We start from the raw sequence: 13,667 nt of genomic DNA, 5'->3' as shown, positions 1-13,667 counted from the left end.
GCTCCAGTTTTCCACTAGCTGTACTTCGTATTCTATTCCATCACTTCATTGCTCAGAGGTAGCCCACTGTAAGTTTTCAAGTACCATCAAACCTTTATCTCATTTGTGAAATAACAATGCTGTGACAATACCCAAAATGTGCCATGGAGGAAGAGATCACTCAACAGGCCTGATCCACGGAGCAGTGCCCCAATCTGAAGACAACCACTCTGTCTGCGGGTACAACTTTGGATCCTGCACAGTCGCGATCACGCAGTGCAGATCTATTCCTATCACGCCACACTTTTGCCAAGGCAGCCATACTGTAGAAACAAGCTCCAGTTGCTATTAGTTTGCCCGTCTGCATCATTCATTACTTCACACACCATATAAATTTACTTGCTCTAAATTTGAGAGTACACAGCAAATCCTGTTAACTAACAGCAGCTTTATTTTTAGGTTTCAATGCTACATTAGCTCTTGCCAGACCCATGCAGATTCTGTGCAAAATCACTCCTCTATATTCTGCATCACACTCCTTATTACATTTTACGTTGCTCTTCTAACTTCAGTTACCCTGTCTTAAGTTGACTGCATTCCATTTAGTACAATCAGCTTTTATAAGTTTAGCATTCTACCACTAGGTAGGGCCAACAGTCATGCAGCTCTTCAAGAATAAATAATAATTCAGACAAGTATGTTATTCCTTTCTGTTAACAGTAAAAAAGTTGACACTATTTACTTTTGAAAGGACACAGAGAAAGGGCGGGGTCATACACAACATTCTGATTGACAAACAGCAGAAGCACAAGCCAAGAACATGAACTGCAAGATCGAACCCTAAGGCAGAACAGTGGTTACTGTTTTTCTATCACTGGCAGATACCAATTAAGCTACTCTACACAATAGCTTTAAATAATTCAAATAAAAAAATTTAAGCCATTTTCTACTCCAATGTAAAACACAATGCTAAAACCAACAGCAACGTTTCAATGTTTTGTATACAGAAGTCAGCAAACACAGTTACACCACCTTAACTTGGCAAGTTTTAGAATTCTGAAAAGAAATAGTGAATACAGAACACAGTTTGATACATCCAAAATACAAATGCTTTGTTACAAATCAAGATTCGAGTCATCTGTTATGAAGAGGTTTTGCTTTCCTTTTCCCAAGACGTATTCTTACCTGACACCTGATCATCTGTCAAGCCAAACGCTGACATGACGTTCTTACTGATTTCATCCTGGTTCTTTAGTGGATCAAATGCAGACATGCTTGCTGCTATAACTTGAGTAGATGGCTTAACATTAGAGTCAGCAGCAGCAGGCTTTTCTTCCCTACCATCTACAGCATCTACGAAACAAAATGCCCAGTTATTAATTCTTGAGAACTGAAACACCATCATACTTATATATTGTAGTACAGCGACTTTAAAATTGCATAGTTGTGGGGTTTTTAAAAATGTTTTAACTGTTGAAATGCTTATGTTAGGATAACAGTGATGTATCTGAACTGCAATGAAACCCAAAGCTTAGGTTTCATTGCACAGTTACTTAAAGATACACTGACGCTGTGCGAGTATCAGTATCACGTATCTATTTGTCTTAAATTCAACGGTACAAGGCTCCTGCTTCAAACAAATTGCTCTGGTATGACTTGCCTACCAGGAATTCAAAAATAAGGAAACTTACAGGATAGGTTCCTGTTTATTACAGTGTTTTATCAACCGCAGGTTTTGTTTTGTTCTATCCCCTTCTCCCCGAATTCTTCCTAAACTGACAGGTAAAGTTCATCTCTTTGCAATTATACAAGCAATACTGAATCACTCAGAAACCCCTTAGCTAGTAGTGCTACATTTTCTCTTAAAAACAAACAAGTGCAGACAGGGCTTAGACTGGCTAGTTTTGTTTACACTCTTAAGATCATCACCCTAGCCTTCTTCCAAATGGTTTATAACCAGAATCCACAGTATTCCATTGAAACTAGTAATTGCTTATATTGTAGGAACAGGGGCTGGCATTAGACTACATTAAACAATAAAACTTTGAAGTGTAAAATACAAAAGCAGCGTTTCCTAAAAGAAAGGCTGGAGTTCTTGGTTCACCTCTTTACTCAAGAACACTGTACTCCATGGCTTTGTGTCATTATTTTCTGTGTCCAGCTTGCCCCACATCTGTAGTTAAGCACACAGAGGTATAGTTTTTACAGTACAACAGCCCTAAGCTAGGAGATCAACACCTCAAAACTGGAAGAGTAAAACTTCCTGCCCCATTTTGCCCTCCCCCAACAATCCTTTCCCACCCCTGTCTGCACCCTTGTGCTGCTTACCCTGAGACAGCTCTGATGCTGGTCTGAGCTCAAAATGTGTGGATTCAATTTCCTAACCTGGCAAAAAAAGTGGATATATTTTTTGCTGAATTTGCTTTTTACTGTTTTAGCGATTTAAACTTGCTTAGCAACATGACAAGATAAGCACCAGAGCTAGCCCAAAGTAAGCAGTGGGAGTGCTCAGCTGGGAGCAAGAACTTTTCAGCAACAACAAACTATTAATTCAGCTCAAAGCCCTCTCAAAATGTTGTTGTGACTCACAAGTGTTAGTTACAGCATTTTCATACATTGCAACAAAAACTCAAGACTTCAAAGTTTTATTTCTAAGTTAACTTAGTGCTTTACTCCAGGTAACATGAATAAAAATTCTGCCTCTGAAATAACTGAAGCATTAAAAATTAAGTTCTGAACCATCAAGCAACAATTAAGAATGATCACAACCAGCATTCAAGCCTCCATTTTTCATTTTGTTAAACAGCTCACAACTCTGCAAATCAAACCAAACAATTCTTTGCCAGGCTGCCTACCACTTTCAGGCAGATTAGTGGAAAGCCCTGGTTCAGCTGGTGGTTCTAAACAGTCCAGTAAACGATTGACTTTATTGCGAAGTTCTATCAGCTCTCGACGCAGGTATTTCACCTGATTAGATTCTAGGGGTCTTGGTTGTCCATTCACTGCAAAACAGCAATTAGATAAATTTAAGACTGTAGTAACATTCTGACATCCAGTTTAAAAGTGAAAAAAAAAAAAAAATTCCCAACTTCTACTTGCTCACAGCATCCTCCTCCTCTGTGGAGTCTAAAGTGCCAAAGTTTAGTCAACACAGACTGAACTCGTTCTAGAGCTTACTGTTCCTTTAATATATCTCAGTTCAGCATAATCCACAGTACCAGAACTGCAAAGTCTGCAGTAAGTTTCTGCACTGTTTACTCATTTCCATGAATATACCCTAAACAATACAAATATCATACTTGGTTGTGGAAAGCTGTCCCTTTAGAAAGTGCCTTTAGAACTAATGTAGCATAGGCAACGCTGCTGCAATTCATGAATAAGGCCAGCATCCAAGTTAAAGGCTGCTTACTATTCCTTGGAACTATGTGCTAATTTACCAATCGCAGCTTGAAAATAAGTAAGTATTTTATATAAAGGCCAAAGGATAAATGTTAAAATCTATTCAACTTTAAGCAATTAATGTTAGTTTTTAGCAGTGTACTAGTAACACTGCAAGATAATCATCTTAAATTTCTCACGGACTAGTGAAGAAAACCCCACAAATGCTAGCATGGAAGATAACATGGAGAATAAGAAAAAAAACATTGACCACCTATATATGTATGCCATTTCTCATAAAAAGAAATAGTTTCAGTTTCCGTAAGTTCAGATGTCACATGAAACGTCAAGAGAGAAAATAGGTATGGTGTATTAATCCAGTATGTTTAACTGTTTCCATTCTTCTGAAGTGACAAACTGAAAGCTTCCAGTCAATTTCAATAAACACTATTAAAAAAAAAAAAAAAAAGACAATCTTCTACTTACCAAACAATGTCAGCTTAAGTATCCTACTGCATTGAATTGCAAAGGAAAGATCTGAGCTATCAAAAATTGTTATAAGATCTCCATCTGAAAAGAACATGAAAAAGTGACATTAAAAGCAAAGCCTATTAACTACTGAACTCCACGCTAGGGCTGAAGTGTTACTTCATTACTCAAAAATAACATTCCCTACTTGATTCTGAAGTTACTAGGAAAAAAGTTTATTATTTTAGTGCAAGAGTCAGTGTGCATGGAAATTATGCACAGAAGATAAGACAGAAGCATGACCAGCTCCAAAAGGGAGCCTTCTAACATTGGCCCTTTGAAAGTTCCATATAGCTCATCACTCTTTTATGCTTACATACAGGATAAAACATTAGAGCTAAGAGTTCACAAAGTCCAACACCAGAAAGAATGATGCTGCCAGTTAGTTATATGCCTGTTCCAAGTGGCTCCTAAACTATGCTGTTCATGAACAGCAGGAGAGTCAAGATAGATGGCACAAGCCAACCTCAATTTAATTTTTAAAAAACATAACATGCACACTAACAAGGGAAAAATTGAAGTGACTAGAATGCTTTCTGAGGTTACACTTGGAAGACTGATTTTCAATACTGGAAAGATAATAAAGTTCCTGCATAACAGTGAATAGTAAAAATCTCTCAGCCTTAACACATCAACAGGAATGAAGGCGTAAAGACATCAAAGTAGCCAGAAAAACGCTTTTCTCTCAAACCAAGAATTTGACATGAAGTCTGAACTCCTAGCCATTTATTTTTATATGTCAGATTTCAGAGGAACTGGCATCCTAATGAATTTGCACATTGCCATTGGTCACAGAAATTGTGTTAGAACTGTATGGGATCCCTTACTCTTAATATATAAAGCTCTAGACATAAACCATTTAACACCTGTAATCCTGTTAATACCCAAGAGAGAAACCAAGTTCCCATTAAGTCTGGTCTCTCAAAATTTTTAACGTGAGTCAAGACAACCCACATTAACATTTTTGCTCGCTCAACAAGATCACAGATAAACCAAGACTCAGTTTGCTGGAGGCTGCTATTAGCTCTGCCGTCAGCCTCCTCTGCACCACACTGAACGAGCCCAGCTCCCTCAAATGCAGTGGCCCCGCAGGCCACCTGCCCTAGGGCCTTCACTATCCTCACCACATCTTGCTGTGCCCTCTCCAGTTTCTCCAAGTCTTTTTAGCCTGGGGTGCAGGCAGCAAAACTGAGCACAGAATTCCCGGTGGGGCCTCACTAGTGCTAGGAAGGGGAAAGTAATAGTGTCTCTGTTTGCTATTATGATCTATAACAAGACCTACGCAACCAGACCCCAAACAAGTAACTCTGAAAGTTAAACAGTCCTTTCTCTCGGGCAGTAAAGTGAGGGGGGGGGGGGGGGGGGGGGGGGGGGGGCAGCTGTTCCCTCCCACTCAAACACTTCCTCCAGCTTTTCAGTATCCTTTCCTAAACGCTGATACCAAAATCCCCTGGCGTCTTAACACAAAGCCCTTCTATTCCATATTCTCCTGATAACACAATAAACGACAATTACTTCTCTGGTCAATGCACAACATTGGCAGAGCATCTTGCAATGCTTTTCTGTTGTATCAGTGAACATTCAGATTCACTCCCTAAACAAAGATGCATGTTCTAAACAGTTCATCCTGCATAGCCAAATGAAAATATATATTAATACACAGGGTTTACATGGATCAATGTCACACAAAAAAATCCAGACATTCCATCTTATTATCCCTCACCTATTTTAACATTTATGTTGAAGGCATTAAGAATGATTAAAATTTCTATTTTAAACTGCTAGCAGAGAAAAAGGCTGAAAAGCATCAAGTACAGAATCTTGTTAGATGAATAAAGTCAGTTCTATGATTCCTATTGACAGCCATCAAGCTATTACCCAAGCAGAGCATATGATAGGATTCACAAGGTATATGTGTATGTCAAGCCATACAAAGTCTGACAGTTTAAGTACATTAGATTTATCAAACAAACTTTCCATTTTAAGGAATGTCAGTGAAGCTTAATTCCTGTTACTACAATATAGATAGGTATATACAATGTTAATTTTCTACTGATAAGTAAAACAGACTTTATTTTCTTCACTAATCTTGTTATTTTAAGAACTTACCTTTCTTGTTTTTACAAGGGACACAGCTTTCACTCTTTACAATTTCCCATGTACCCTAAATATTCCCTGCCATGCCAATTATTTTTTTTTTTATCTTTAGTATAAGCTAGTGACTCCCTTGACTTACCAATGGAACAGAAAGTATTTTAGCATTAATTCTGCATCACCATGATGCATTCCAATTTTTATGACATTAGAAACTAGAAGAAATTAGAAACGTTTAAGACATTAGAAATCTGCCCCATTATCCTTGGCCCCGCCAGCTATGCCCCCTCATCTACTAGCTTTATATTTATCTTCTTTTTTTTTTTCTATTCCATTTTGGGAAAAAAAAGCCAAAAACACCACCACCAAAAATGTAGTTTTCCTTCACTTTGGTAAATTTACCAAAGGTAGAGTCATTACTGACTAGCACACCACCTTGATTACAGGCACTATGACTTAATAACTATTATTGCCTCTGACACAAAGACATCAACTTCTGCAAGATAACGAAAAACAAGATCAAAAAGGCCAATCTCACATTAGGCACTCCAATTTTAAATCCAAGCCTAACTTCACCAAAGAAAAAAAAGTAAAAGTTTCTATTATTGACTCCATAGGGGCTTTAGCATATGTAACTCAGTAACATGGGGTGCTTAAGATGCAATTCTACTCTTTGATTCATATAAATTCACTGCTGGCAGTCCTTATTGGCTTGTTTGGGGTTTTTCTGCAGACATTGGGTTATACTACATATTCAAGAACCTTAAGCAGGACATGAAAATTATTTCACATCTAGTAGAGCAATTTTATTAGTTCAGACGTTTGAACGATGCCCAGCTTAAATATATAGCTTAACTCCACAAGGCAGTAATCAAACTGAAACTTCTTTTCCATAGTAATTAATAAAAGCATCACATATCCTAAATATAACTTAGGAACATGCTTCTGCTTATCTTAGTCCACAAATCCAGAGACAGAAGGATTGGGATTTAAATAGCCTCTCCAATTAAGCATACAAGTTTGGTTTTTTCAAAGTGTGTTAGATCCAAGGATCATGACAGTTTGATGAAGATATAAAGCCACAGTATTTTGCAGGAATTTTAAGTAGAAAATCCTATATCCAGGCCTGAAGATCACTAGCTTCATGCGTTACAGCAACAAGAAACAAAGAGATGAAGCTTTCTTCTGAATGCTCAAAGAGCATGCACAAGAATTCTGAGAAGACCCAGATCAAGGCTGTAGAAGTAGTGGAAATGCCTAGACCAACTCAGGATACCTCCTCATAACAGATGAAGACAAGCGTTCCTCCAGGTCTGGAGGGATAAATAACAAAATGGAAATAGCTAGATTGCATATATTCCAAAGCTTCTAATGACCAAAATAGATTAAAAGAAGAATCTTAGCTTAAAATCAAGAATACTATGGTGTTCATAGGACAATCAAACTGAAGTCTAGTTCTGTTAACATTTTCCTTAATCACTTGCAACTTCCTCCGGTATTAACAGCGTTTAAATGTTCTTAGAAGTGATGATCAGCTAGGATAACACATACTGAAATTTCACATCACAGGGGAGTAGTAGTACATTCTCAGACAAAGAAACCTAAATTAAAAGTAGGAGGGCTCTAGGTCGTGAAAGACAACCAAAGCATGAAACCACAATTACAGTCTCTATACACCATTATCTTCTTCAAAGAAGGACAAAGATTGAAGCATACACAAAACCAGAGAACAGGTAAGAATGCAAAAAAAGGGACCAGATGCTTTAAACTAATGAAAAAGCATCCATCAATTTCCTTTCACCTTTCTCATCCCAGAAAGAAAAAAGAAATCGATTATGTGATAAGAGGAAAAACAAACCCACCAGAAATCCACTGAGCTCTCTCCCACTAGAGATCAAGACCCAAAATATTAACCCTTCACTAATATCAGTTTTGATAAGCAGCGTCTCTCAGAAGCTTCATGACCCTGAAAAAACTCTCAGGGTCATTCAAAGTGAAATTTTGTTGCCTAGATGTACAAACAAAAGTTATTTGACATTTGAGATACCACAGACAGTCCTAAAGTTTCCTAGTGCTATTAAGAAAAATGAACCTGAATGCTTCACTAATGCAGCTTTTACTGTACACCAGCACAATTATCACACAGTCTTTGATCTCACTAATAGGCTTTGGATTTTATTACTTCATTCTGAGTTTCATTTTATGAATACCACCCCTCTGTCCCAAATTAAGTAACTTATTCCATGCCCCACACTGACATTCAAAGCGGAAAAATCCTCCGAACCACAACTCTCTTTCTACACATCCCAAACAAGGCCCTTCTCATTCTGTGGAAGCCCTTCTTTCTTAAGGTTGTGTTTGTTTAGCACTAATGATCCAGATTTTCTTTGAATCAACCAATGTCCAACACGAGCAAAGATTACTTTATAAACATTTCAGATTAAGTTAGAAGTTTCTTCTAATCTTTACTGATCGAGAAAAACATAATTAAGAATCACTACTACATAAATCAAGCTTTCAAAGTCTTATAAGAGCTTGTGTTAAGTCATACATGCTTATTCTCCCCTCACCTTCAAACCCACTTCAGCACTGAAAACACAAAAAGATGATTAAATGAACAGACAGAAGAGAAACCCGCAATAGCATCAGCTTCCTGCAACAGCAAAAAACTGAACTTTCAGATAGCTGATACTTCAGAAAAACTGGAGGAAATACTATGTTAAGGCAGCGTAACCACAAGAGATACAGTCACTATTGTCTGATTCAAAGGATTTCACAAGAAATCACTTGCATTTGCCAATGAATGTGGACAATTTTGAAGAGGTGAATTTCAGAGTTTCTGTCCATAGATAAACCATATCAGAGCAACAGTAGTAAACCTCAACAGTAGTAATTAAACCTTACCTTCATCTTTGTATTTTATTGTGACTTCATCATTGCTCAGAAGTTTTCCTCTAAAAACTCTTTGCATCATTAGCACCAATTCATCATAGGTAATATCTTCATTATGAATAGGAATTCTCCTAATATCTTCCCCAAGCTGAGCTTTGATGATCAGCTTCCCACTTAGGTCCAGCTGCCCATTCATGGTGGATTCCTTATCGCCTGCAGACCTATTAACAACAAAACATATAAAAACATTGTAGAAAACTAAACTGTTAGTTAGTTAAACGTATCTGGTGATGGTTCTGAAGCTTTCCATCTTTGGAAAGCATTACTCTTAGGAAGCTCTCCAAAGAACCTCTCTCGGACACACTCCATGATGCACTGATTTCTCAAACAATAAAGCGCACGATACATTAACTGAGCTCACAGGCAAAGAACAATTCTGTAGGATCCAACACTTCAAATTAACAGTTATCACAGTTCCCAGTGCTCAGAATTTAAAAGTAAAGATTTTTTTTAAAACTCAGACAGCTTTTAAATGTGTGTGACACTTAGAAATTTCAACTTGGCTGCATTTTTTTGTAAGGTATCAGCTGTAAACTGTCATGGAAAAAAGCTATAAAGGAACTAACATTCCCTAGGATTTGCTTTTGAGATACATATACATGTCTCTCAGGGAAAGTGAAATTGCTGCAAAAGCTGTCAGCCTTACAACATTATACTGGTTACATTAGCACTTTACTAGATTATTTTTATATCTCCCATAATTATGATATCAGCAAAGTATTTCACGAACAAATAAACAATGAGTTAAACATTGGTTTTATTATATGCATGATCAGAACACACTGAGGGTCCCTGTCCAGACAAAATTTTTCTTGTTTTGAAATTTTGACTGAGATGTTTTAACCAAGATTTTTGTTTTTTAAAAAGCTCCTCAACAGACCACACATTAGCTGCTCATTAGGCTCAGAGCCACAAATTTGTTATGCAGTGTACATGGCCAGAACAGTCAGTTACTCTCAGTGGCTTAAGAGAGGTGGACAACTGCACCAACTTAAAAAGAAGCGCTACAAAGCCATCTTGTGTCCAAGCAGCACACAGCATATACTTCAGAGTTTTCTCTTTAACACTTTATAGAAGACAATTTAAAAATTATCACTTTGTATCAGGCATCTCTCATTAAAAAACACAAAGGCCTTATGTTTAAAAGAAAAACAGAAACTACAGAGAAGTTATGAGCAGAGAGAGGAGAAGAGAAAAAAAAAAAAAAAAAAAAAAAGATCTAGATAGATAGTCAAATGTCCCCTTCTTTCTTCACTGTTTTGGACAGGGCCAAAACGATAGATCTGGAATGAGGACCAAATAAAGGATCAGTTATCTTCACATCTGAAATACAAATACCAGAGATCTTAAAAGTAGGCAGCCCTACACATAAAAATTGACATTTCCAAAGCCACATGCAGGCAAGCATGCTGTTCCTTCTCTTGCGCAAAACGCATCCTTGGTAGAGATATGCAGATATTTCTCCCTTGCCTTTAAGGATGTTGTAACACAGTGCCTTATAAGAAAACTGAATTTTGCTTTGGTCAGTCTATTTTTAAAGTACTGCATTGAAAATTACTTCTCTCCTACCAGAGAAACAAGACACTCAGCTAAAGCCTTTAATACATCATACCTTGATGCCCCGATTGTTTCAATGGCAATGTTTTGCATTAAAAAGATGTAGTATGATGCTATCTCTAGATTGCAATTCAATTTCTGGGGTTTTTGAGTAATTAATATAAAGCAAACATTTTACACAAATCCCTTTGTTTAGCCCAGTGACATCCAAAAAAATAGACACACAAGCAATTCTTGAACAAAACTCATTCTCCTAATCAGACATAACAGGAGTAGGTGGATAGAATCTAATTGCAGAGAAAAGGGACCTGCAATTAACACAGCCAGGTTGCTACTGAGACACTATAATGAACAGTGAAGTTTATAGTATCATTAATGCTCGCTAATGCATTATTCATATTTTGCAACATAGGAGTCTTGACTGCAGGCACATCAACCCAGCCTAATTAACAATTTAAGTTGGTTATAAAAGCACAGTGTTTTGCAGAAGTTGTTTGTTTTTAATGTAAAGCGTTAAAAAAATAAAACAGCATCCATCCACAGGTTTTCTTTCACCTCCGTTCCAAAAACATGCTTTTATCATTACCTTGTCCGTCTTACTGATACTGGATTATTGGACAGATTTCCCACCTCACTTCAGGACAGAGTTAGGATAAGCCGCCATGCACTATCAGTGCCAGAAAACAGGAAGCTGCATCAGAAAAAAAACCAAGAAATATTTATTTACAGTCACACTTCCTTAGAATTATATATACACTTCACATCAGTCTTCCACTTTAGAACACCCTAACAAATATACCCAACTAAAAAAAGTCACTGTTTTATCCAAAATATAACAATCGGATTTACACTTTCAAGTAGAGTCTGAAGTTCAACTAAAATAGATCTTGAACAAGACTTTTCATTTCATAATAGAAGTTGTTTATATTTTCTAAATTTTGTAACTGCATGTAGGAATTCCTAACAGTAATGTGTTCGTTTCCAGGGCAGTGATCTTCCCCAAGAGTCTCAAAATATTCGTTTGTATGGCCTCCATCTTAAAATCCCTGGTTAAGTTAAAGAAAATAAACTTTGATTGATTTAGCAGTACAAAAACCTAGAAGTCCACCTCTTAGCTTAAGGCTGAAGCCCCTGTGGCACTAAGTAGTGTGTCTTCAAGGACAGACTGCACAGCATTAGGACAGACTACCAAGAGGAAAGGAGCAGTAATGCCACTTTGCCACAGGAAGAGCCACCAAACAGGGCAAGGAGGAAATGCAGTCAGAAATATACAACCACTTAAAAATAAGAACTGCCCTCAATTCAGCTTAAGATTGTGCTTTTTCTGCTGGAAAGCCTATGCGATGAGCTGTGTGAAGTTTATGCAGCCCACCTGTTTATTACACAAGTGCTTAATGCCCAGGGCTACAGGACAGACCAGTCCAATAGAGAACATAACTGAGCTCCTCCCTCACACCCGATAGGCGTACCCTACTCGGCACTCTCCTCCCTGTCTCTCTCTCTTGCCCACATGGTTAATCTCAAACATCCGTGATCTGATTTTTAGATGATCTGCTGCTAACCAGAGAGAAAAAGTAGGTTCCTCTCACCCACATGAAATTTGGCTTCCCAGCTCTCCTCTTTCAACTCAAGTGGAGGTAAATTGGAAGGGACAGGCACAAGACATACAGGACTGAAGCAGACAGCAAGCAAACCCCAGAGAACAGACAAAGCCCCTCTCTCTGGTTCTCACAGGCTGGCAGCAGCTCCCCTCATCCTGCGTATGAAATGTTCACCTCTAGAAAGGGCTGTACTCACTCCTGACAGGAAGAGGGTAAAGCTGTTGTGACATACTAAGCAGGTGAACAGGAAGAAACTACTTTTCTGACTCCTCACTCACACTTTACGAAACGAGTAATGCATGAAGATGGTGCCCCTTTCACCCCAATCTTGCTACAGCTGCAGGTAGAATCTACTGCAACGGACAAATACGGGACACAGATAACGCATTTAAGAGTGGTTTAACCTGGAGAGTTCATTTAAGCTACCACCGCATGTTGTTTAAACATTGGAGCCGGGCACTGGTTTTGCTTCTTTAGAATTACAATGTAAGCTACTTAGAAACTGACAACGCTAAGAATCAAACCTCACCTGTAATTCCTAAAGATACACATTTCGGTGGACACACCTGAGCTCCTGTGGCCTTTCAACAGACTGAATGCATCATTTGTTTCTTTGTGCAAGGAAACCAGTCGCTGTAATTTACTTACAGAACTATAATGTCTTATTTACCAGCATTACTCACATAAATCCGTTGTGTGTCTATCAATGATTATGAAAAGGTAACAGGAAAAGCATTTAAATGCACTTTTTTTGTCCAACTGTTCTCCATTCTGCTTGAAGGTGTCCAGGTTTTAAGAGACAGATTCTAAGCACTGCAACTGCTTGCAACTGTTACAGAAAATGATGTGAAATGTTCTAATTATTGAATTACACAGCATTCAAGCTTTTCTTCCCTCACTGTGACATAGCTGAACGGATGACTCGCTTGAGAGAGTTTTTCAGAGAAGACATCCAGAACACACACTAATGAGCTTTTTAGCAGAACCAATTGCAGCATCTACTTTCTTAGGGGAAAAAAAAAACCCAAACAAACAAAACAAAACAAAAAAAAAAATCAATGTCTTCATGTTTAAGAAAGGCTGTTTTTCGTAAGAGTGACATCTTTCTAACCTTCCTGGTGTACCACATGCGTTTTGGAGGTACAGATTTTTTCCTCCCCTCTTGGCTCACTTTCTATTCACATCATGAACCAATCTAAATGGTGCATGTGGACAGCGACCGTCCAATCTAAGCCAGTCACTTGAGGATCCCTTGTCTAAAGCCATGATGTCATAACCATGTTTAGATTTCACTACCCTTTTTGCATTGCAGCAGAGAAAGACAGCCTTGCCAGGGAAGAACCGGCATTCTGCTTCACTTTTTCCTCTGTCAAAACAGGGACAAGGAACAACAGGGTGAAGCATACAGGAACAGGGCCAAGCAGCACTGCCTCCCAAACCCCACTCGACGGAGCCACGAGAGCTCTCCCAAGATAGCTGGGGGGGTGGGAGGGGTGGGGAGCAGAAAGGACAAGAGCTTTTTTTGTTTTGCTCCAGCTCCGATACGGGCAGGCCCGAGCCAGTGGGGAGCAGCAATCA

General features: G+C 38.3%; 1 protein-coding gene across 2 annotated transcripts in view; it reads right to left on the bottom strand.

Moving 5' to 3' along the window:
* TFG (trafficking from ER to golgi regulator) overlaps nucleotides 1–12,747 on the bottom strand; it is a 19,472-nt gene extending 6,725 nt beyond the window's left edge. Inside the window, exons 1-6 of one of the 2 annotated variants that reach the window (XM_035897558.1) lie at nucleotides 12,368–12,747; nucleotides 11,075–11,179; nucleotides 8,884–9,092; nucleotides 3,844–3,927; nucleotides 2,835–2,981; nucleotides 1,165–1,332 (exon numbers count right to left, since the gene is read on the bottom strand). In XM_035897558.1, the coding sequence (XP_035753451.1) occupies nucleotides 1,165–1,332; nucleotides 2,835–2,981; nucleotides 3,844–3,927; nucleotides 8,884–9,067 (583 nt within the window). In that variant the 5' untranslated portion in view covers nucleotides 9,068–9,092; nucleotides 11,075–11,179; nucleotides 12,368–12,747. The remainder of the gene's footprint in view (nucleotides 1–1,164; nucleotides 1,333–2,834; nucleotides 2,982–3,843; nucleotides 3,928–8,883; nucleotides 9,093–11,074; nucleotides 11,180–12,367) is intronic. The other variant, XM_035897559.1, reaches the window with a different exon arrangement.
* Nucleotides 12,748–13,667: the final 920 nt, after the last annotated feature.

Source organism: Egretta garzetta, unplaced genomic scaffold (genome assembly GCF_000687185.1).
Source record: "Egretta garzetta isolate BGI_Z169 unplaced genomic scaffold, ASM68718v1 scaffold367, whole genome shotgun sequence".
Lineage (NCBI taxonomy): Eukaryota > Metazoa > Chordata > Aves > Pelecaniformes > Ardeidae > Egretta > Egretta garzetta.
This window is presented reverse-complemented; position numbering and strand designations above follow the sequence as displayed.